Source organism: Octopus bimaculoides, chromosome 5 (assembly GCF_046866305.1).
Source record: "Octopus bimaculoides isolate indiv1 chromosome 5, ASM4686630v1, whole genome shotgun sequence".
NCBI classification, from domain to species: domain Eukaryota; kingdom Metazoa; phylum Mollusca; class Cephalopoda; order Octopoda; family Octopodidae; genus Octopus; species Octopus bimaculoides.
Genome location: NC_142932.1, coordinates 18,855,957 through 18,881,625, shown reverse-complemented (window position 1 = coordinate 18,881,625; position 25,669 = coordinate 18,855,957). Strand labels below are relative to the sequence as shown.

At 33.7% G+C, this 25,669-nt stretch overlaps 1 protein-coding gene across 1 annotated transcript; it reads left to right on the top strand.

The window, feature by feature from the left end:
- Positions 1-2,545: 2,545 nt before the first annotated feature.
- LOC106869782 (S-crystallin 4-like) lies at positions 2,546-25,324 on the top strand. Its single transcript, XM_089352020.1, has 6 exons — positions 2,546-2,870; positions 8,030-8,125; positions 11,878-11,993; positions 15,388-15,417; positions 19,306-19,413; positions 24,794-25,324. The coding sequence occupies exons 1-6, from the start codon at positions 2,738-2,740 to the stop codon at positions 24,956-24,958; spliced, it is 648 nt and encodes a 215-aa protein (XP_089208146.1). The 5' UTR covers positions 2,546-2,737; the 3' UTR covers positions 24,959-25,324.
- Positions 25,325-25,669: the final 345 nt, after the last annotated feature.

Below are 25,669 nucleotides of genomic sequence, written 5' to 3'. Positions count from 1 at the left end.
TCGAAAGGATCTTCATCTCTTACATCACACATTTCTTCCTACTTCAACGTCGAGATGGTATAATTTCCTGGGAGAGAGATAATTTTGCGGCTGAGGATAGCTTTACATTGTAGATTATACACATATTATATTATGTTATATTATATTATATTATATTATACACATGTAGAGCTTGAAACACATGTACCGCGGAATCCTTTGTAGTTTTGTTGTTACTTTTTTGTTTTGGATTTACAATTTATTCTTTCACCGCAACCACTAGCTGGAATACACAGGTGCTTACAATTGTCAAGTATTACCTCTAAATTTCAATTTACCTACGTATACATATATATATATATATATATATATATATATATATATATATATATATATATAATAGAAATATGTTACAAAAGCAAAATAGAAACTACACGTGGAAATGTAAGAAGAAAAATAAGCGAAAATGCACATTGGAAATCAAAATAAGTAAAGGCATTTTATGAAAAGTTACGATAGATATATACAATTAGATAAACTGAGGTAGAAGTAAAAGTAATTAAAGTAATTATTGTGAATTGTTAAAGAGATTCAAAAGCATACCGGTTTCGTAATGTTACTAATCATTGCTTTAAATGCAAAACAATTACTGAACGGTGTCAGGTCTACTAGTCCCTGAGTAAAAATATTATGTGTAAGGGAGGTAAGTAATTCTGGATTTGGTGCAGTTAGGGTAGATATAGACCTGTAATGCGAATAGTGTATGTGATGTATGGGGGTTAGTGATATTAATTGAAAGGTTAGTAGTGTCCTGTATTATGTTATTTGTTCATATTTAGTTGTGTAAGATATTTATTGATGAAAGGTGCCTCTGTATTCATTCTTTGTTGTACTGAGGTGTTCTGTGAACATTCATAGAATAGGAAAATTAGGAAATTAGGTTTAAGATTCCTAGCACACATTTCTATGCGTCCACTGACCTGTATCTGTCTGTATTGTGGGTGGCCGATTTGTTCTTTGTGGAGAGTAGTTCTTCGACGGACTGATATTCGTGTTTGGTCAATATGATTATTATCACACCCTAAGCATGTAATGGCATAGATTAGATTTTCCGAGGCACGGGAAAATATATATATTTACATATATATGTATATATACACACACACACACGCACATTCACGCTTACATATATATATATATATATATATATATATATATATATATATATATATATATATATATATATATATATATATATATATATATATGAAATATCATATTTGTAAATCTCTCAGAGAGAGTTAAACAGTAGTGATGCGATAAAGTTGTTGTATATTATCAACTCAATGTGACAATCCCAATAAGGGAATATACTACTGTTGTTTAGCCCTAGGAAGCTGGACCGCTTCCTGTCGGCCTTGACACAATTACTGTGTCCTTATGTTTGCGAGGGGGAGGAGGATGTCTCCCCCTCGCAAACATAAGGACACAGTAATTGTGTCAAGGCCGACAAGAAGCGGTCCAGCTTCCTAGGGCTAAACAACAGTAGTATATTCCCTTATTGGGATTGTCACATTGAGTTGACAATATACAACAACTTTATATATATATATATATATATATATATATATATATATATATATATATATATATATGTTTATAATATGCCTATATGTGTGCATGTGTATGCGTGCATGCTAGTATACTTGTTTGTATACCCACCACTTGACAAACAATGTTCTTTTTTGCGTCTATTTAATCGGTTTGATTAAAAAGATGATAGAATGCTTTAAAGAAATCGCTGCGGTCGATTTGACAGACAAAACTCTGACAAGACGTAACCCTCTGCATGGTCGTGGTCAAATGATTAAAACAAGTAAAAAGACTAAAAGAAAATTACAATACTTGCGTGTGTATGTGTGTGTGTGTGTGTGTGTGTGTGTGTGTATGTGTGTGTGTGTGAAACATCGAATATGAAGAATGTCAATTTTCCTAATTTGCATTTTATAGCGTATTACAAAACAGTTGACTTTGTGTCTAGGTCGCAGTTTTTAGTCATTTACTCATTACTGGACCTGTTTGTCAGGAATAAGAATTTAGAATTTAGTAAAGTATCAAAATAGATAAAATTTTAAAAAAGCATTCTTTTAACTGCAGAAATGCATTTCCCTGGTGCCTGTGCTTTTTTTTAATTATTTTTATCATTAATCTTTTCCTTTATAAATTGAATTTCTTTGTAAAATATCAATACATTAAATTGAAAGTTTTAATGATTTAGATTTTGTTAAAGCTTTTGTAATTTTATTTATTTCTCTTGCAAACATTTTCTGTTTACTAAATTACAGTGGTTTGGTTTGACAAAAATAAATAAATAACTAGATAACAAATAAGCCGACTTGAGGGAAGAATTAAACAATATAGCTTCACAAAATATCTGAAAAAAGTAAAGAAGAAAAGACCAAAAAATTCTTGGTTAACTATTTCGAAATGGCAAGGACGAAGATTATAATCTTGCTGCAGTTGTTAATGTGGCAATTATTCAGTGATTCAGCAGCTTTTTAGTCATTGTCTGTGCACCAACATTGACTCTCTACACCGATATATTTTAAAATTGCTTGCTTATATAACAGGCTGAACATTTAGAACCAGATGTTGTTTTATTTCTGCGCCGACATTGCAGGATACAAGCATCAATCGCTTTGAATTGACATCCATTCATTGGTAGCAACACTAACGAAAACTACACCAACTATCAACTATGCCTTCCTACACTCTCTACTACTTCAACCATCGTGGCCGTGCAGAGATCTGTCGCATGCTGTTTGCAGCTGCTGGCGTCCAGTACAATGACCGCAGGATCGAGTCTTCCGAATGGAGGTCAATGAGAAGCAGTATGTACATTTAATCTATTGTTTCAGAACTAATTCTATCTTTTAATTCGTATATTTGTGTGTAAGAAAAGGGTGAATACACTGTAGATAGCAGACGCAGGCATGGTTATGTGATTCCGAAATTTTCTCTACATCCACGTGTTTCATGATTCAGCCTCACTCTGAGGCACATTGAGCATGGCAACTGTTTTCAATTATAGCTGCGGGCTGTTCAATACTACCTGTAGGGGAATTTGTAAGTTTGTACACGGATAATACGCGGAAGCCTACCATATACATGTGTGTTTGTGTGTACATATATAAATACATATGCATACATATATACATATGTACCTATACATAAACATATATATATTTATATATACAAATGAGTGTAGAGTCGCAATAGCCCAGTGAGAATTTCGAAAGATGAGAATTTCGAAAGTCTCGGTTTCCTTCGTATTTTTATGATCCGATTTATTTAGAGTGATTATTACAGGTCAAATAAAAAGAAAACCGGAGTTTATGTAACCTGTAGGTTTACCAGTTTTGATTCACCCCTGTTTTTTATGATACATTTCCTCATTATGGAAATCTTACGCGTTTACTGAGTGTCTGGATGTGAAATAACTTTAAACTAGTGTCATTTTCAACGTAAAGCAAATACACAGGGGACACAATCGGGACGGTAGATATCCGCACAGCCAAGTACAAGTGTAAATATGTGTTGTGTTCAGTTACAGGCCATGGTCGCATCACTTAAACAATTTTATCGTAAATAGGAAGCAGAAATAGATACGAGTTCGCTTTGTAAATGCGGGCTTCGATTCAACCACTTCTGTGATGCTCTTAGCAAGTATCTTGTAGCATTTCCTTGCGCCAACCAAAAAGTCAATTGAAGGCGTTTGGTTAAAAAAAAAAAATAGTTGGAAATCTCGTTGCAAAGACTAATCCATGTGTTTTATGCCATAAACTTAATCTGATGCCAGGTTTATTATCACTCTTTCAAGAATTTCGATTATTTTTCAAGAATTCCGACGAGATTACCTGCCTAAAAGAAATTACATCTCGAGTTACCACCAGCATTGGATGCTTTGAAGATAGTCAGTGTTTGCTACCCTTACTCCACTGAGTAAAGAATACAAACAGGACGTAATACTTACGTGATACATTACCTATCAGAAAAAAACAGAATCATTTCTTAAAACATTCCCTAATGTCTAAAAGAAACCTTGATGATTGCTTGTAGGTGAAGTCCTAATATAGTGATTTATCTAAAAATGAAATAATCTTAAACGCTTTAGAACAAACGTTAACATAATATAAGCTTAAACAACTACCTCAGCGTCAATATTTACAAGAAAAGCAATCACATAATATTTTATGTTCCATTATATTAGTATTTAATATCGATTGTGTCAGTAAGTGACTCTCAATATTGTCTTTAAATTTAGATTCTGTATTTACCTTTAGACGTTTAATTGTAATCAAATTAGATAATGAAATTAAATACTGGACAATATTATCATTATTATGTTGCAAATGAATAACTTCGCCGATCCAAAACTGTTAATAGAATAGCACATCATCATAGAGTACGATGAAAAGAATAAATTAATGTTTGTGGAAATGATAATCTAATATTGGCTTGAAAATTTGGCACATGGTCAGCGATTTTGCAGGGAGGAGATAAGTTGATTACATCGAAACCAGTGTTTAACTGGTACTTATTTTATCAACGTCCAAAGGTTGAAAGGAAAAGTCGATCTGGGCAGAATTGGAACGTAAAATGTAACGACGGACGAAATGCCGTAAAGCATTTAGCCCGGAGTGCTAACGGCTTTGCTAACTCGCCGCCTAATTATAACCTGATAGCGCTTCAAACTTGGGCAGAGTGCGTTGATATATATATATATATTTATTTATATACATTTGTATAATCCAAGTTGAAGGAATGGATCAGATAAAATCCAGGCTACATATTTTTCCTAGCTAGCAGAACCTTGGAAAGGATACTCCGTAACTAAGTTAAAAGAAACAAAAAAAAATCATAGCACCCCCAGTTCTTAACCGTGGACTATAAAATAACTTTAAGCAGCTTATCAAACTTCGATATGGGGAAAACACACAACCTTCTACGCCAATAAACTACTATTCCTGACAGTTGTTTGTATACTTTCTACAGACTGCTCGAATCTTACTAACTTCCTACACCTGGGAAATCGCATCTTACATTTATATATCATTATGCGCGCGTGTGTGTGTGTGTATTATTCCTTCAGTTCGAATGTAGCTATATATTGTTCGTTTTTGTTTTGTTATAATTACCGAAACACAAGAAACTCATATACATGAAATACTTCAGGTCATAATTGTAAATATCTACGAACTCAGACATTACTATACCATTATCTACAATCATTTAAAAAAATTAAACACGTGGCTTTAGAGATACATTTTTTTTTTCTTTTCTAAAATTTTAACATGTTTCATGATGCTAATTTTCTCAGATTATCCAGGATCCAACCGCGGAACTTTGCACGTGCTCAAACAACTCACTAGAAATAACTGCCAAATTTATCGCATATTCCACCTTGCTTCCTTATTTTGTCGTGTAATGTAAGAAGAAGGGATGCGATACCATGATCATAATGACACACACACACGCACGCACGCACACGCACTTTTATGTGTTTGTATATAGTTGCGTATTTATGCTTGAGCATGTATGTTTATGTATGTATGTATGTATGTTATCAATCAGTTTCATTTCTGTATTTCTTGTCCATAGAGAAAGAGCCGGACTCTAACATAGATTCAAGGCTCCTTCATTGGAACTTTTATCAACATCATCTAGGTATTTGTGCATATGTGTGTGTGTGCAGTATTTGGTGTTAGTGTATGCGCAGATTTGTATGTTTGTTTTATGGATGCGTTTTTATGTCTAGATGCATGCATATGTATTTATGTGCTAAATTTTTGGACAGTTTTACATATTTTTACAGTTCCATTGATGGCTTGAATCTGTAGTCTTCTAATCAGCCTTTTTCTTTCAGATTTTGAGAACCCTAATTTTTCCAGGTTTTTGTTGAGGCAGTTCGTTACATATCCCAATGCCCCAACAATCACGGGTATGAATCTGAACTTGTAGTCTGGGTGGAGTATCTGTAAATTTCTCAGTAGCTCGGCGTAGTTGTTCTCTTTTTCTCTAATCTTTAGTGGGATGTTGACATCCGCAGGACAGCTGATTTCTGTATGTATGTATGTATGTATGTATGTAAGTGTGTATGTTTGTATGTATATATATACATATATATATATATATATATAACAAAGTGAAGTTGTAAGATACCGCACGAGTGGAAATATATATATATATATATATATATATATATATATATATATATATATATATATATATATATATATATATCACTTTTTCGAAAAGCATTTTTATTCTCGTTCACGAGCAATGCACTAGAGGAAGAAATGCACAGAATAACGCAAACATCATTTCACAACGGATATTCTAAGAGACAAGTAGTTTTAGTGCGAGCGATAGAAGAATACCGACGCAAATATAATATGATATTTACATTTGAGAATATACCTAATAAGAATACACCAGCCACAAGGAAGTTTTATCATATGAACCAAATGCATAAAAGCTACCAGACTGACGAATATACAATCGTAACCTTCATAGAACAGAACACGGAATGCATTACACATAAACTTAAAGTAATAACATATAACAAAAACACCGAAGTCAAAAACCTGCTTATCGATAACACACTTAAAGCATGTAAAGCCGAGAACGAACTTTGAATGGTCAAAGCCATCTATAAAATTGGCTGTAAAACTAGATTCGCCATCAATAGGACTCTAGCTGTTACATTGGAAATACTATTACAACATAATCTCGGAGACATAGAAAGCATTTACAACAGGGAGCTATCGCAAACCGTTATACCATACACCACAAAATTAATTTAGATAGAAAAATATTATAGGATAATACATATGTTATCTACAAAATTCAACACAAGAATAAAAGATTAATGATAGAAGCCTAAATCTTATAGCAATAAAATGTCAAAATAATCATACAAATGATATACGCCACAAAATATTTACAAGTGGCTAAATATTTAAAAATCTAACGGCCAAATGTCTGGTTCATTTGACGAAATCAACACATGACTGATGACGTATACGGTTAAAATACCCATGAATTCAACCACTGCAGCAGAAACAAAAGAGACTTCAAATATATGAATACTTACAAAACAGACTAAGATGGTCTGGAAATGTCAAATATGAATTTCGGAACTTCAGTATTTCGAGGTCTCTATAAAAGCAGAAAAGAAGAAGAAATGAAAAAAAAACCTATGAAAATACGAACATTCCAAGTAAAGAAGATAAGATTTTAACATTTTTTAATGAAACGTATATAAATGAAACGTTATTCATCAAAATGCACAAATATATGTGCGTGTGTGTGTGTGCGCGTGCGTGTGTTAGTATGTATGTAGGTATGTATGTGTGTATGTATTATAAATATATATAGAGAGAGGGAGAAAAAGAGAAATACAAACAGAATGAGAAAGCTAGAGAGAGAGGGAGAGAGAGGGGAGAAAGAAAAGATAAAGTATTCATATTGGACGAGGTGCCGTTTTCAATCCTATTGTTTGACTTCACAGACAAATATCATTTTCCGTAGCCTCGAATCAATCATACTTTGGGAGTGAAACTGGGTTGATGAAACGTGCATAGAAGCCCATTGGGCAGATTGGTACACTAATTGAAAATACTACAGCTTCCACATACGAAATGGTATAGCCATGTTAGCATATTAATTTGGTCTGAGCATTATATAAGCACTACACTTTTTTTATAGAGGGTTCGGCGTTAATTCAGGAGCAAGTAATTCACGTTCCTGAACAGCTCAATACTTATTGTTGAACGACGGAAGTCTTCTTTCTTCTCTACTACCTCAATTACCACTATCACACAACCAAAATGAAAATTATAAGAGCTAATATCAATCAGTAATCTAAACAGAATGTTATAGTCTAATCATGAAAACAATTAAAAGATATGTAAATTTAAACATGTATTTTTCAGCTGACACATGCGATTATCGATTTCTATAAGAAACATTTATTTTTTGTTCTCAGACATGCCCTGTTCTATGATGCCAATGTTAGAATTGGACAACAAAGTACAGATTCCTCAGAGTATGGCTATGGCTAGATTTTTGGCAAGAGAATTTGGTAAGTCTGATTTCTTTTCACCTTTCTGTAAATTCTTTAAATGACGTATTTATATTTTTCTTTATTATTTTCACTAAAAAGCAAGCAAGCTGCAGAATGAGTAGAACGTCAGACAAAATATTATTAGCTGTTTCTTTCCATATTTTACGTTCTCAGTTCAATTCGCATGAAAAAAAAAACCTACTCGTTAAGTACTAGGTCAATGGTATAAACTAATGCCCGCTCTCAATATGACTAATATTAGGTAATCATTGCTACAGGTGCAAACTAAGTCTCAGTATATTCTACTGAATTTGAATATCTCCTTTGAATACTATCGACTGTAATCTTTCATGTGTTGGATAACATCGTACATATGTAAAAACCAATACTGTTATGACGAGCAACTGTTGCTGCATATAGAACCGATTCGGATATTAGCTATGTCTGTTGTAAAGATTGCCTCCACCGCTCTATTAGGCAGCGAAATGACATGCAGTTTTTTTCTCCACTTAGTGCCTATGGATAAAGTTTTATAGAGGGCAATATTGAAGAGACTAATGTTAGCCAGTTTTTCCTTCGGCAGAGCCTTAGACAACGTACGTCTCCGACTGCCTGATAGAGAAAAAGATAATGATATCGAGTCGTGCTTCCTTTTATCCAATATATATATATATATATATATATATATATATATATATATATATATATATATATATATATATATATATGTACAGGAAGGAGGGTGAAAGTATCGAATATAGACATGTGCCATAACTGAATATAGGGCGATTGTATCAATTATGATACGAACTGTCCTCAGTGTGAAGCAATATTAAAAATCAACCGATTGATAGATAAAACTGCATGCTGGTCGATTTTACATCTCATGTATTCGAGGAAGGGCAAACTAACTACTAACAGTATATTATGATTCCATTGATGAATTGTAACCTGAATGATTCTAAAACTATCCTTTAACATTAATTAAATATAGATCACAAAATATATGCCATTTAAACTTTGCATTATAACAACTTCGGTATTTTACTTCTAAAACATTGACAAACTTAAATCAAATGCTGGAAACATCGAAATAATAATACCGAACACAAAGACTTTTTATAGCACTCCTAATTCGTAGTTTTATTCTTCGGACATACAATATTTGAAGTCCTCGAAGACAGACGGGCAACTTGATTTATTATTATGTAACGTTTGACATAACCTCAAGGAGAAATAACTATATTTCCATCGATTTGTGTCAAAGAATACAAGGTGAAACCTATCACAGAAATCTCTAAATTTATGCTGTGGATACTTGAAATTAATGTTTATTGCTTCACTGAGACTTAAATGCAAATTTTATATGAATACACATAATTATTATGTCAGTATCTATCAAGTGAAAATTTACGTTCAATACATACTTACTTCAGGGCGGCGAGCTGGCAGAATCGTTAGCACGCCGGACGAAATGCATCGTGATATTTCGTCTGCCGATACGTTCTGAGTTCAAATTCCACCGAAGTCGACTCTACCTTTCCTCCTTTCGGGGTCGATTAAACAAGTACGAGTTGCGCATTGGAGTCGACGTAATCGAATTAGTCCCTTTGTCCTTGTTTCCCCCCTCTATGTTTCGCTCCTAGTTGTCAATAAATAAATACACACATATTCTCTATCATTATTATTTAAGAAATATAATTTTAAAACTCTAGGTTAAAATAACATCAGACATAATTTCAATTTAAACGCGATTTTATTAGGTAAAAGCAATACATACCCCATATAAGGTTGATAAATATTTTGACTCCATATTAACATTAGTGTAATTTAACTTCTATACAACTCCAATGCAAATACTGCTTCATTAGTAGTATTTTATTCTGGTGGGTCCTCCTAGCAATTCGATGTTTAAAAACTTGTCTTATAGATACTTCTATCAAAATTCCTGTTTTGTGTTTAACACATTAACTTGTGTAGGTTGAAATATGCAAAAAATTGGAGAAGGAAACCTTACTGTTTCTTGTAATACATACCAATACATACTATCTAAAGCAAAATATTTTTCAGGAACCCTTAAAATACTATTGTGAATCCCCAATTCACTACTTTGTGGTGTGGACCTCCCAAAATATTATATAGAGCCCCACGGGCCATATGGACCTCGGTTGTGAACCACTGATTTAGGCAAACAAACATTTAGTAAAAGTAGTTCTAATAACTAGTTTGACTACCAAACTTTACCTGCTGTACATAGAAGTGTTCCAGCCACAGGGAGAAGACCTAAAACTAGCATTACTAATGACGATGACCAATAAGCTTTGTATTGATTCATGTGGATCATAGCTCAACGAAGCCAGGCTTATTGCTTAATTCTTCTACTCATTCTTTTTTCTTCCTCTTTTTTGTTTGTATCCCATTTTCAATTTAACGAAATCCCGTTTAAATACATAAATGAACGCTGCTGTCCTTATAATGTGCAAAATGCAAAGAAGAAAAGAGCGAAATGATCATTCTTTTGTTGTTATGGTAACTTCCATGAGGAAATATAAAACAAAAAAGAGATACTAGAAGACATTAAACGTGTAAAAAAATCAACATGTTTTTCAAACTCAAGATTCAAATCAAAAGCTTATTTAAAAGAAAATAACGATAATCGTAATTATAATAATTAATAGTTGGTTTTATTATGAGAATGATAATTATGTTTGTCAATCGCAGATATACAAAGGCAGGAACACAAGTGCAAAACAATATGGGAGAAATAGTACTCGAATACCAAGTATTCATGAAAACAGCTTTTATAATGAATTATATATATATATATATATATATATATATATATATATATATATATATATATATATATATATATATATATATATTAATATGCATACATACATATATATTTATACATACATACATATATATATATATATATATATATATATATATATATATATATATATATATATATATATATATATATATATATATATATATATATATATATATATATATATATATATATATATATATATATATATATATATATATATATATATATATATATATATATATATATATATATTTATATATATATATATATATATATTTATATATATATATATATATATATATATATATATATATATATATATATATATATATATATATATATATATATATATATATATATATATTTATATATATATATATATATATATATATATATATTTATATATATATATATATTTATATATATATATATATATTTATATATATATATATATATTTATATATATATATATATATATTTATATATATATATATTTATATATATATATATATATATATATATATATATATATATATATATATTAATATATATATATATATTTATATATATTAATATATATATATATTATATATATATATATATATATATATATATATTTATATATATTATATATATATATATATATATATATATATATATATATATATATATATATATATATATATATATATTTATATATATATATATATATATATATATATATTTATATATATATATATATATATATATATATATATATATATATATTATAATATATATATATATATATATATATATATATATATATATATATATATATATATATATATATATATATATATATATATATATATATATATATATATATATATATATATATATATATATATATATATATACAATTTGTGATTTGTCTTATCTTTTCGAATAGGTTTCTATGGAAGAAGCAACATAGAAATGGCCAGAGTTGACTTCATCTCAGATTGCTTCTATGACATCTTGGATGACTATTTGAGGATGTATCATGACAAAGATGGAAAAATGATGGTGAGTAATTCTGGATATAATTATAAATGTGTGTGTGAGAGTGCGCGTGAACAATTTCTTTTGGAGCGTGGATCTCGAAGCAGATAAATCTATAACTATTGACTCGTAAATATTGGGCTAAAAATCCGTCTGGATAGAAAAGTTCGAAGTCTGCCCGTAGGATACACTGCTACATCTTCTGTAAATATGACAAGCGCTCTGAATCTGGACCAGAGATTTTACTCTTACCAGCGAGAAATGTATACTATTGACGTAGTACTTACACGCTATTGTTTATAGTTTTACCAGCTTCAAGTTCCACCGTTCCAAAAGAGAATTATTCACATTCTCTCAAAATTTATAAATGTTCATGACATTTTTCTATCCTCTTTTTTTTTTCTCTCAATTCTTTTGGACACAGAACGTAGACTCGAAACGTCAAAGGCGTCTCCATTCTTCCGAGCGTTAAACTAATACTCTTGCTTATGGCTCGTTCACTTGTCTTCGTGTTTGATATATATATATATATATATATATATATATATATATATATATAAACAAATAGTAAATGAGTATATGCATATATACGTACAGGTATGTGCATACCGACATCCACCTGTATGTATAGGTGCATATCTGGGTACAGGATATTGCAAACAAAACGTAGACAAGAAAACACACATATATATGAACGATGCGTTTTAGCACAGAATTGTCTAACAAAATGCAGTCACGTCGTATTTCTGAACTAGAAATAAAATCAAAAGCAGCTAAGAACCACCCAAACGAGAAATGGTATGTTATTGACCCTGGGACCACGTGATTTCGAAGTGATCTTCTCCGGGGCGATGTCTCATATTTTTTTTTCTTTAATTGAACTCAATTATTTATCCAAACTATAAACAAACAAGTACAATTTGAAAGGAGAGCTCATTTGGACAGCGAGTAGAGTACCATGTTATCAACCTGAAGCGTTAAAATAGCTGGTGGTTTTCGACCCAATTCTTAACCTTGCATCGGATATGAACAAATCTCCGTGATGAGGCACATCCTTAGAGTGAGAACTCCTACTATCTACATGTGACTTGATACGGGTTCCTAAACCATAATATTTATTCCGGTTGGCGCTGCTAATCATCCATTTTATGCACTAATATTTTGTGTTATTATTTTCATAGTTATCTGTCACCAGTTGGATGTTATCAAACTATATATTATTTGAACGTCTGAGAGAGTTCAACGTGACGACTGTCGCTCTTACCGCTTTACTGCTTTGCAATCCAAATTCACATAGATAAGTTCACTTGATTAGACAAACATAATTCGGAAACAAAACAGACGAAAATTACAAAAACACATAAAAAAAGTAAAAAGAAAAAAAAAAGAAAAAAAAATTAAATGTACAAATGCAACGAAAATAACTGTCCCCTCATAAACAACAACGCAAAAATCTATCAACAAATATAAAGGTTGAAAGAAAAGACAAAAAGAAAAACTGTACAAAAATACTCACAAAATGACTCTGTATCGGCGTAATGTAATAAAATATGAAAAATAAACATTTCCTTAGAGAGCAATAAAAGCTGAAATAATTTCTTTGGTTGCCACATAAAGGCATATTGCACTTAGATGAACATTGACAATATGGTGTCATGTGAGAAGAATAACGGAGTGTATAAAGGGCTATAAATATATCAGTTTGTCTCTGTGTCATGTGTTTATATATATATATATATATATATATATATATATATATACATATATATACATACATATACACACATACATATTCAAATATATCCATCCATGTATATGTTCATACATACACACACACACACACACATATGCCTATATATTCACGTCAATATATCTAACTATATATATATATGAGTGTGTGTGTGTGCATGTATGTATATACATAAGAGAAAATATATTATTTCCATATATATTATCTCATGCGTGATATAAAGCGTAATGTTATAATACAAAAATCGATACGAGTGTTTTCGTGTGTATGTCTCTCTGTCAATTTATGTGTGTGTGTATATATATGTATGTATGTATGTGTGTATATATATATATATATATATATATATATATATATATATATATATATATATATATATATATATATGTATATAAGTAAATGTATGCGTTTATATTTACTCACACACACTCATGTATATATGTATTAATGTGTCTCTGTGTGTTTCTGTTTATCTATATGTATGTGTGTATATATTCAGATATGATTATGACTTCTGCTGCAAATATAAATTTGCTCTTGTTTATTTCTATTCTTCTTTATATCTTTTTATCATGAAGTACATTCTATTTGAATGTAAGTAAACATATATAATTCGGTAAGCCTGGAAGATAATTTCTGCTGAGAGATCTACCAGCAATATTCTGAGGCTAACTATGTGTGTTCCCTCCTAAAGGATCAGCATAAAACTGTATAGACGAATACATATACTGTCACACAAAAGTGTCACCGTATAAGATGGCACAGATATTACCTTATGTTGGACGGATTAGATTTTTAGTTAAATGCTTTATATTTCAACCCAAGGTGCGCATATTGGCCGAAAACTATAGATTTAGATTGATCATAGCTCAGTAAGAGAAACTGTGTAAAATTATGCGCTATAAACAGTGCCGTCTTGGCAGCATTATGAGCCACCCTAGCAAATCAATGATTTTTGGACCCTATATAATTCATGTATAAGAGCAAGCCTCAAAATCAGAATTCGGGCCCTGAACCCGTTGGGATCCCTAGAAAATGTCAAGTGAGTCCATAAGACTGAACTGTTGATAAAGGACTGTCTTACTTCATGCAAGTTGGATTTAATCTTTCAATATGTTTATAGTTCCTATATAGGCCTTGTAACTTTTGGTTATCTTCAGTGCCTTCCATTTGAATGCAAGCGTTCGGAGATCAATTTTGTTTAAAGCAAATGATTTTTTTCATTATATTACTATTATTATTTCACTCAATTGAAATATATTTCTTCATCTCACCAAATTTAGTGTTGTAAATCTCGCCTTAGTAAATAATGTATTTTTATCTTTGTATGTCAAATCGTCAGTTTTATTTATTTTGTATTCATTTCTTTTAAATTTACATATATTAGCTGCATTACAAGCGCTTATGAAATCATAAGATAAAATGAAGCCAAAACAGTTACACAAGCACGCAAGCACGCACGCACGCACACACACACACACACACACACACACACACACACACACACACACACACACACACACACACACACACACACACACACATTACACAAAAAACCCCCACACAATAACATACACACTTAGAAACATAAACACGCGCTCACTCATATGTAACAAACGATATACGAAGCTAATTGTTTATATAATAGTATATAATTCCTCTTTTCAGTTCCAAAGATCCAAAGAAATGGACGGTTCAGTGAGTAATAATACTTTCAAATATTTCTCTTTTGCAGACATAAAGCTTTTGTATTGACCGTTGACATTATCATAATACTAACACGTAACTGAGAGAATTGAGGCTATTTGACGATTCTAGCGTTTCTACAGGACGTATAGCTTAATCAATTAACAAAAAATCAATGTTTGCAATCGCAGCAAATATCGGGAAAATGTATATGTGCCTTCCAAATATCACTTTGCATATTTTGACAGCTAAAAGGCAAACGAGTAATAAATACTTTCGACGTGCTTATGATAAAAGGATCCATATCCAATATTTATGAAGTTAATAGGTTTCAAAACGTATTTAATAACTTAAGTAATTTAAATTACAGCAAAATAGGAAACCTTTCTAAACACAAGAAGCATATAGTTGCTTGAAGAGCCATTAACTTAATTTGTTTGAGAAATTGTAAGGGGGTTGAGCATTAATTTCTCCTTAGTTTAATTATCAAATCCACACAGCTTCGTGATATATTCTCTCTCCCTCTCGCTCCATATCTCCCTCTCGCTCCATGTCTCCCTCTTTCTCTGTGTCTTTTTCTCTTTATGTGTGCGAGTTGCGTATGTGTTCAAACGTTTGTGCGTATACCTATGTATGTATATACATATTTGCTATCTATCTATCTAGCTATCTATCAATATATATATATATATATATATATATGTATGTGTGTGTGTGTGTGTGTGCGTGTGTGTTATCTATATTGTATATTTATATATATGTATCCTTATATATATATATATATATATATATATATATATACATATAATCCAAGAGAGTTAGGGGTTGAGGATCCAACCCACTAAGGGATAATTTCTATCCAATATACTGCTGGGAGGGAACCCAAGTATTACACTAGTGTTATACCTAGCGCAATAAGTGGGTGCGGGTAAAAGGGAGTTATTTTACCCTAAATTTATATAGCAATAAGAAAATGGAGGGGAATATGAGATACTCATCAACTTGCAGACACTGTATTCCGTTGATTAATCTGTTTATTTTATAACCAAAATGACAAAAAACACAATATACAAACACTTATGACATACCATGTCATATCAACAATTAAGATTTCAAATTTAAAGGACATTTAGCTATTGGAGAAGGGACAAAATCTCACAGCTATTTCGGCCTAGCGTTGGCATGCCCCATTCTATCTCTGGGTGATGCCTCAGCATGGCCGCAGCTCTAAGCTGAAACTATATAAAAAAAAAATATTATTATCATTATTGTTATTCAGGTCACGGGCATATGGCGTAGTGGTTAAGAGCGCTGGCTACTAACCCCAAGATTCCGAGTTCGATTCCAGGCAGTGACCTGAATAATAATAATAATAACAACATCAACAACAACAACGAAAAGGTTTACCTCAGTTTTAACATCATCTCCTTCGAAGTAGTCACGTTGCGCAGCAATACACCCGTCACAGCGTTCCTGCCATATTTAGAATTCGGGTGTAAGTTGTTCTTCGAAAGCGAGTCGAGAACCTTCTGCGATTCGCTCAGGATATCGAAAACCGTGTTAAAACGGCAACATTTAAGCTGCATTTTCATCTTGGGGAAGAGATGAATATCAGCAGGTGCTAAATTTGGCGAATAGGGTGGGTTCAGAAGCGATACTATTTTGTATTTGGCGAGAAACTCACGAATGAAAAGGTTTCGGTGAAGAATCCAATCCTTCGGGCATCACATATGTCGTCGCTTTGGCCGAATGTCCTCACTCAAACGCTTCAAAATATCGTAGCAGAACTCTCGAATGACGGTCTGGTGTTGGGGGACGAATTCGCGAAGCACAATTTCACATTTCCTGGGGTGACGCACGTGGCAAGTCTTCCAGATTCCTCAGCGTCTTTCACAGGCGTCCTTTCACTTTTCAGGCGCCCGTGTCACTCGAATCGTTGTGTATGACCCTTTGCCACGCGGCCATAAGCTTGCCGAAGCATGCTCCACATCGCTATAGCAGACGTCCCACGTTTAACGCAAAATTTCACGTTGGGTCTTTGCTCCTGTCCATGACAAAATTGAAGGTTACAGCATACACGTGATCACAGAATCATAAATTTCACCGCGAGCGAAGGAAACACAGTGATATCACTTGGCACACTGCCTCATGGACCCTATGCTGCCATCTGTTGGCTCGTATATGGTTGTGTTTCTGTGCGTGTGTGTATGCGTGCGTGTGTGTGTGTGTTTGTGTTTGTGTGTGTGTTTGTGTGTGTGTGTGTGTGTGTCTGTCTGTGTAGATGCCATGCTATATGATGCAAAAATTAATCTCATTGGCCCGTGAATTATTAACATTAAACAAAGAATATATCTGATTGTTATATTAATCTGAAGTAATTCATTGTCAAAGAGAACGATGGATAATGTAGTCTTCAAAATCCTACATTATGATCCATAATGTAATTACCATTCCCATTAGCGGCTAATGTAGCTTGATTCCATTGTTTCAGTTACCAAGCTCAGCGGCCAATTTACGATAAATTGGAAAGGATTAAGGATTGGAAAGGATTAATAAATGACCTGTAGTTTGCTATTTAAATGGAACATTGTTTGGCGCCACATGTAAAGTTAGCTAATCCGATAATCCTATATCTTAATACTTACTCATGGTGTGATTTGACGTAGTAATATGCCAAAATGATTCAGAGAGTTGATAGTTCGGAATTATATTTTCCTATAAATGTAGAAATCTAGGGAATATTTGTAGATTCTTGTAGAGAATATACAGTTATAGATATGGAAGCATATTTAAAACAGTATATACTGTAACCTGATGGTTATATATTCGCCAACCAATCAAGATATCTCGCATCCCACCACACTAGGTAGAATGTTTGGCCCCCATCCCCACCATCATCACCAGCAGTTCACGGCCAATGTTGAAGTGTTTATAATAATAATAAATGCGCCCTTTTAAAGCCTAGCCAGGCTCATGGGCTCGGTTTCCCGGTTTCAATGGAGTATGTGTTCTCCAGGTGGACGGGACGCCAGTCCATCGCAGCGTTACTCATTTTTGCCAGCTGAGTGGACTGGAGCAACGTGAAATGAAGTGTTTTGCTCAAGAACACAACGCGTCGCTCGGTCCAGGAATCGAAACCACAATCTTTCGATCATGATGCTGATAACCTAACCACTAAGCCACGCGCCTCCACGTTGATGCGTTTAGGCCCTTGTAATTAAGCAGTTCGGCGAAAGAGACCGATAGAATTAAAGCTAAGCTCACAAAGAATAAGTCCTGGGGTCGATTTCTTCGACTAAAATCACCTTTAACTCGGTGATCCATTATGGCTGCAGTCAAACAGTCAAATGAGGGAAACAAGTAAAAGAATAAAAAAAGAAGAAAAGGATATATATGTGTGTGTTTGTGTGTGTTTGTGTGTGTGTGTGTGTGTGGGTGTGTGTGTGCGTGTGTATATATGCGTAAGTGGATATGTGTGTATTCTAGTAACGGTTTGACTTAGATCAAAAGACTTCTGTGTTATTATGAAAGATTTGGTTTCAAGGATAGCCATTATTATCAAGTACCTGGTTTTGTGGGCGCAGAGAACGAATCCATCTCATTCGGAATCAGGAGCCCTGTCCTCTTTATGCCCATGAAACTTAGTCATATGGAACGGAGTCAAAATGTTATTAAAATGTATATGTAACTTTTACAAAAGGTGTTGAATGCCGCTTTCGTTCGTCCACTCACTCATGTGTGTGTGGATACATACGTGTGTATCCGTGTGTGTGCGTGTTTGTGCGTTTGCACATGTGTGCATGTCTTTGTGAGTATGTGGGATTCGTTTGAAGAAGTATAAAAAATACGTGGCCTTTGAAATAACCATGTATAAAAATAGCATTAAATTTATCGTGGCAGTCTGAGCAGCGCATGAGATACCAAGAAACCTGTCGCAGAATCCTGCCCTTCATGGAAAGAACCTTGGAGATGCACAACAATGGAAGCCAGTTCTTCATGGGTGACCAGGTAAATAATTTCAATATATTCGTAATCTTATTGTAATTAAAACCACAACCATCGCTTGTGTACATAAGGCTAAAATTACGAAATTATTTATTCAATCGTTTGAAAATTTTATGCCCTCTAACCTTTATAGACTTGCTTTCTAAATGATTAATGAAATATGCTTTAATATTTCATTCGATAAAGGCGGCTAGCTGTCAGAAGCCTGTCGACTTTGCTTTTCATTCTTTCGGGGTCGATAAATTAAGTACCAGTTGCGTACTGAGGTCGATCTAGTCGACTGGCCTCCTCTCCAAAAATTTCGGGCCTTGTGCCTAGAGTAAAATAGAATATAGTCTCAGTTGATCTCGCTTGGGGATCCAGCCGAAAAGTCTGATGTCGTTTGCTTCTGATACGATCGTATAGAGAAGGTGCCTAGGGACTTTGTCACTCGCGACCATACCCCGAATAGTGGACGGAAGTTGGATGGATGGATAGTATCAGAAGCAACCAACATCTTACGATCATAATTTCAAGTTTACATATACAGTAACCTCTGACCTTATCATGGTTCACCTATCACGCACTCAGTACATCGCAGTTCGTCCGCTCAGTACATCAAGGATATTTCTGGCTAATATATGTAAATTTATATACTACACTTTATCGTGCAGTTACTGTTAATACTTCATTTAGAGAATTAACATTGCTTGTTTTCACCTTTTCAATATCAGTGAAGAATTTCACTGGAAAAGAAGATATAAGGTTTGCCAGGTTTTTGTCTCTCTCACCAAGGTCATCAGCTGTCGAACGCCGACGAAGGGAAATAACCCTGAAATCCGGATACGTTCGTGCTGCTGGTCGAGGTGAGAGGGATAACTCCCTTGGCAAACAGGACACAGTCGTGTGTCGATAAGCCAGCTGGAGGAGATGTCCTCCTGGGGCTAAAAGCAACAGTAACATCCACCCCTAGGGGTCAGCCACACTTAAGTGGCAATATACTACACTTTATCGTGCAGTTACTGTTAATACTTCATTTAGAGAATTAACATTGCTTGTTTTCACCTTTTCAATATCAGTGAAGAATTTCACTGGTAAAGAAGATATAAGGTTTGCCAGGTTTTTGTCTCTCTCACCAAGGTCATCAGCTGTCGAATGCCGACGAAGGGAAATAACCCTGAAATCCGGATACGTTCGTGCTCCTGGTCGAGGTGAGAGGGATAACTCCCTTGGCAAACAGGACACAGTCGTGTGTCGATAAGCCAGCTGGAGGAGATGTCCTCCTGGGGCTAAAAGCAACAGTAACATCCACCCCTAGGGGTCAGCCACACTTAAGTAGCAATATACTACACTTTATCGTGCAGTTACTGTTAATACTTCATTTAGAGAATTAACATTGCTTGTTTTCACCTTTTCAATATCAGTGAAGAATTTCACTGGAAAAGAAGATATAAGGTTTGCCAGGTTTTTGTCTCTCTCACCAAGGTCATCAGCTGTCGAACGCCGACGAAGGGAAATAACCCTGAAATCCGGATACGTTCGTGCTGCTGGTCGAGGTGAGAGGGATAACTCCCTTGGCAAACAGGACACAGTCGTGTGTCGATAAGCCAGCTGGAGGAGATGTCCTCCTGGGGCTAAAAGCAACAGTAACATCCACCCCTAGGGGTCAGCCACACTTAAGTGGCAATATACTACACTTTATCGTGCAGTTACTGTTAATACTTCATATAGAGAATTAACATTGCTTGTTTTCACCTTTTCAATATCAGTGAAAAATTTCACTGGAAAAGAAGATATAAGGTTTGCCGGGTTTTTGTCTCTCTCACCAAGGTCATCAGCTGTCGAACGCCGACGAAGGGAAATAACCCTGAAATCCGGATACGTTCGTGCTGCTGGTCGAGGTGAGAGGGATAACTCCCTTGGCAAACAGGACACAGTCGTGTGTCGATAAGCCAGCTGGAGGAGATGTCCTCCTGGGGCTAAAAGCAACAGTAACATCCACCCCTAGGGGTCAGCCACACTTAAGTGGCAATATACTACACTTTATCGTGCAGTTACTGTTAATACTTCATTTAGAGAATTAACATTGCTTGTTTTCACCTTTTCAATATCAGTGAAGAATTTCACTGGAAAAGAAGATATAAGGTTTGCCAGGTTTTTGTCTCTCTCACCAAGGTCATCAGCTGTCGAACGCCGACGAAGGGAAATAACCCTGAAATCCGGATACGTTCGTGCTGCTGGTCGAGGTGAGAGGGATAACTCCCTTGGCAAACAGGACACAGTCGTGTGTCGATAAGCCAGCTGGAGGAGATGTCCTCCTGGGGCTAAAAGCAACAGTAACATCCACCCCTAGGGGTCAGCCACACTTAAGTGGCAATATACTACACTATATCGTCGACTTTTCAGTGTATCCGGGTTTCTGCAGCTGATAGATATTTATATTTTTTTAGATTTTAATTATTTCAGCGGGAGGTTTTGGAACGTAATACACACGATTGTCGAGGGGTTACTATATCACATTTCTGTTTTTTAAGCGTAATCTAATATTTAAAATTTAATTTTTAAGCATATACTAACATTTAAACCAACCCAGTATTTAAGTTTGCATTAGTGTATTGACTAATATTTTACACCACATTAGTATAATAATAATACTCAAAGCTCGTTGCTAAACTGCAACAGCTATAAAATTATAAAACACTAATTAGTTAATAAAATTTAGAAATTATAACCCTTAGTGATGAAGTGAGTTAATATATTTTTGTTTGAAGGCGACAAGCTACGTTCTGAGTTCAAATTCTATCGAGGTTGACTTTACCTTTAATCCTTTCGGGGTCGATAAATTAACTACCATTTACATACTTGGGTTGATCTAAACGACTGCTCCGCCTCCCCAAAAATTTCGGGCCTTGTGCCTAGAGTAGAAAAAAAAATTTTGTTTGACTTGTTCTTTGGTGAATGAGAAGGCTTTAGATGCAAATAAAAATAATCCTTTCTAGTATAGGCACAAGGCCTGAAATTTAGAGGGGAGGGATAGTCAATTATTCAGCTGGTGGTTAATTTATCAACCGCGAAAGGATTGCAAGTAAAGTCAACCTCAGCAGAATTTGAACTCAGAACAAGAAGACAGAAGAAATACCGCTAAGCATTTCGTTCGGCGTGTTAACGATTTTGCCTTGAAAACGGAAATAAATATGAAAATATAAAACTGTTAGAAAAAGTTAGATGAGTCATGAGCCCAAGGAGTCATAAGGAGAGAACTTAGCCTTGTTTCCACGGGGTACAACTGACTAAGCTTACAACAGCCTCCTCTTGAACCGGAAAACGGCACGTCCTTGGATGAACTTTCCAGCTATTACTAACACTCACATACATCTGCGTGAATTGGAGCAACGTGAAATAAAACGTTTTGCTCAGTACAATGCACCAACCGGTCCAGTAATTGAAATCAAGATCATAAGATCCTGGGTAAAAAGCGTTAATCACATAAGCAAAGCGCATTCATGTCTTAGAAAAATATTTGTCTTTATTAACAGAAATTTCTTTGATGTATTAGGCAAGTCAAAGAACCACATGGAGTGATATTCACCATCTTAACTGACCAAAAATTTCTGTTTAGTTTGGTATATTATGTATGCGTCGTCCTTCAAAATACTGGAAAATATTAACTTTATGACCAAATATTGAGAAAGGTAAAGATAAAGCATACATTGATTCTGACATGTAGTTTATATCTGGCCTCCAGGTGAAGGCGTCCACCCTCTGGATTTTAGATAGTAAACGCACTTTATGAAATAGTCAGCTTCCGCAAAGTTCTATCTTGTCTGTAATACACACACACACACACACACACTCACGTATTCGTTCGTTCATACATACAAACATACCTATATACATACATGGATACGTACATAATCGTTCCGGCTAATGAGCTTATTCTTAGTAAATCATAAACCTTATCAAAAGTATCCCAACCATGACCAACTTGTCTTTAATCCTTACATCTTGCACTTCTTTATCTCGAAGGCAGTATTGTTTGATTTGAGGGAGTACTAAATAATTCTAGCTAGACAAGCCGCCGTGTAGTTTCTTTTTATCTCGTATTGCATAGTTGTCTGTAACGTATATTCTTACATTATATTTTGATTAGAATCTCAGCTAAGGAAACTAATAAGACGTACATAATCATGTAGTTATTTCGAATTCTGTGTTATGATCCTGAAAAAAATAAAACCTAGCAGAAATAAAATATTTTCCATAAAGAATGTTACCATAGAGTAATGAATTCGATGGTGTCGATTAATCTCCTCTCCTCTCAAATGCTGCCCTGTGCCTAAACCAAAAAAGCAATGCTGTATTAGACATTCCAAAGTAAAATGAAACGCTTTCTATTCATACATATGAGTGCTACAAGGCATCACTATCGGTGCAAAATATTTGAAAGCAATGGATATGACCGGTTAAATGAACATTTTGATGCTCAGCAGTAATTGAAATCAACGCAGCCAATCAACAGTGCAATCATCAATTAATACAGAAACATTTCCACATTAGATGAGGGGAAATAATTCATGTGTGATACCTCTGTACTGTCAGATGAGGTGTAGATATTAACAGTGTCGAACGTAGTTTAGTGTCGGTAAACTGATCTTAAATAAGCATTTTATAATCTTTCGAGAGAATCTGAAATAATCATCTTTTGGTACATTGGTTGTCGAAGTACTTAAAGGTATAAATATATGCATGTAAATACTGGACTGAGAAACATTTTGCATAGAAAAAGTCGGAGACTGTCCATTGGTTGGCTTATTCTACAAAGATACGTTGTCGTAGCTCTCTCTCCGACTTTGGCGGTTATCACACCAGATTTTACAAATTCCAAGAATTGGTCATCAGAAGATCAATGGATAAAAATAGTCTGTGTAATTTAATTTTGTTCCTTAGCGATAGGAGTTCAAATCGCACCTAGTGAATTCCTCTCTTCCATCAAATTAAGATGAATGGAATAAGTACCATTTGTAAATTAAATCCATTGTGTCTATGTTAGTTATCATATTTAAATGGGTGACACTTCAATAAATTATTTGAAATATATGTAAAGAAGCGGTATGGATGACATTTACAATGTGTAACAGCACTAACGAATGGAGAACATTACTAGCGGTAATATTTTCCTTAGAGAAAATTTCTCGAAGACAATGGTGTGTTACAAACATAAATGCTTCGCTAAGAACACTGGAAGGCCTGTGAATATAACACAAAAGACTCTCTGTTATTTTTCCTGCCAAAAAACAGAAAAAATTTCAGAGTCGCTTCACATTTGTAAACACATAATTTTATATAAATACTAACGCTTTTTTAATTGCATATATTAATTTATGTTTGAATCTACTTCATTTCCCAGATAACTATGGCTGATATGATGTGTTTCTGCGCTCTGGAGAATCCACTGATGGAAGATGACTCCCTTCTTCGTAGCTATCCGAAACTTCTAGCATTGAAGGAACGAGTAATTAGCCACCCGAAAATGTCGAGCTACCTTCAAAAGAGATCCCGCACCGATTTTTAAAGGACAAGAAAACAAAAATGAAAATTAATGTAACCAATTTTTTTCAAGCTAGGAAGTATATAACTGTTTCATTTCAAACTAAAGTGTATGAAAATATATGACAATGGAGTTTTTAACTCCACCTTCAGTTGAAAATATGGATAAGGTCTTCAAAACAGAAAGGTAATATTGCAATGCAACCAATCAATTAAGCTTTGTAAATTTTAAATGTTTGGTTTGTTCAATAAATAAATAAAAAATCTTAAAACGAAACTAACAAAATAAATGTTTTAAAAAAATCATTAGTTCGTTTTGTTTTGACAATACACAATGGAATTTTTTTATTAATTTAAGTGGGAAGTAAAATTGAAAGTTCGCATATTTGTATTTTTCCTATGTTCTTTATTTTTATTTTTCTGAAGGCTATGTTTTTAGTTGCGTAAATTTATTGAGTTAATCTCAACTGGAATCGAAAATGATCGGGGTTAATTCATTTTAGTGTAATACAAACAATTTATTTCTAAAAGATTTTAGTACGAAAATATTATTTTAGAATTCTTCTTCGAAGAATTCACAGTGGGCTGCTTTCTATTCAGGAGTGTATAAAGTTCATGTCATCAACACTGCTAAACTTTCGACTAAGAAACACTTCTATAACAATAAATCCAAATTCCTCTTTACACAGCATACACAATTGGAATGAATAGATTCCACTAAATAGTGTACGTTAGA

Coding starts and splice junctions, on each gene's coding strand:
- LOC106869782 (XM_089352020.1), top strand. CDS start 2,738: ATGCCTTCCTACACTCTCTACTACTTCAACCATCGTGGCCGTGCAGAG. Junction 15,418..19,305: donor CCAAAGAAATGGACGGTTCA/GTGAGTAATAAT, acceptor TTATCGTGGCAG/TCTGAGCAGCGCATGAGATA. Junction 19,414..24,793: donor AGTTCTTCATGGGTGACCAG/GTAAATAATTTC, acceptor TTCATTTCCCAG/ATAACTATGGCTGATATGAT.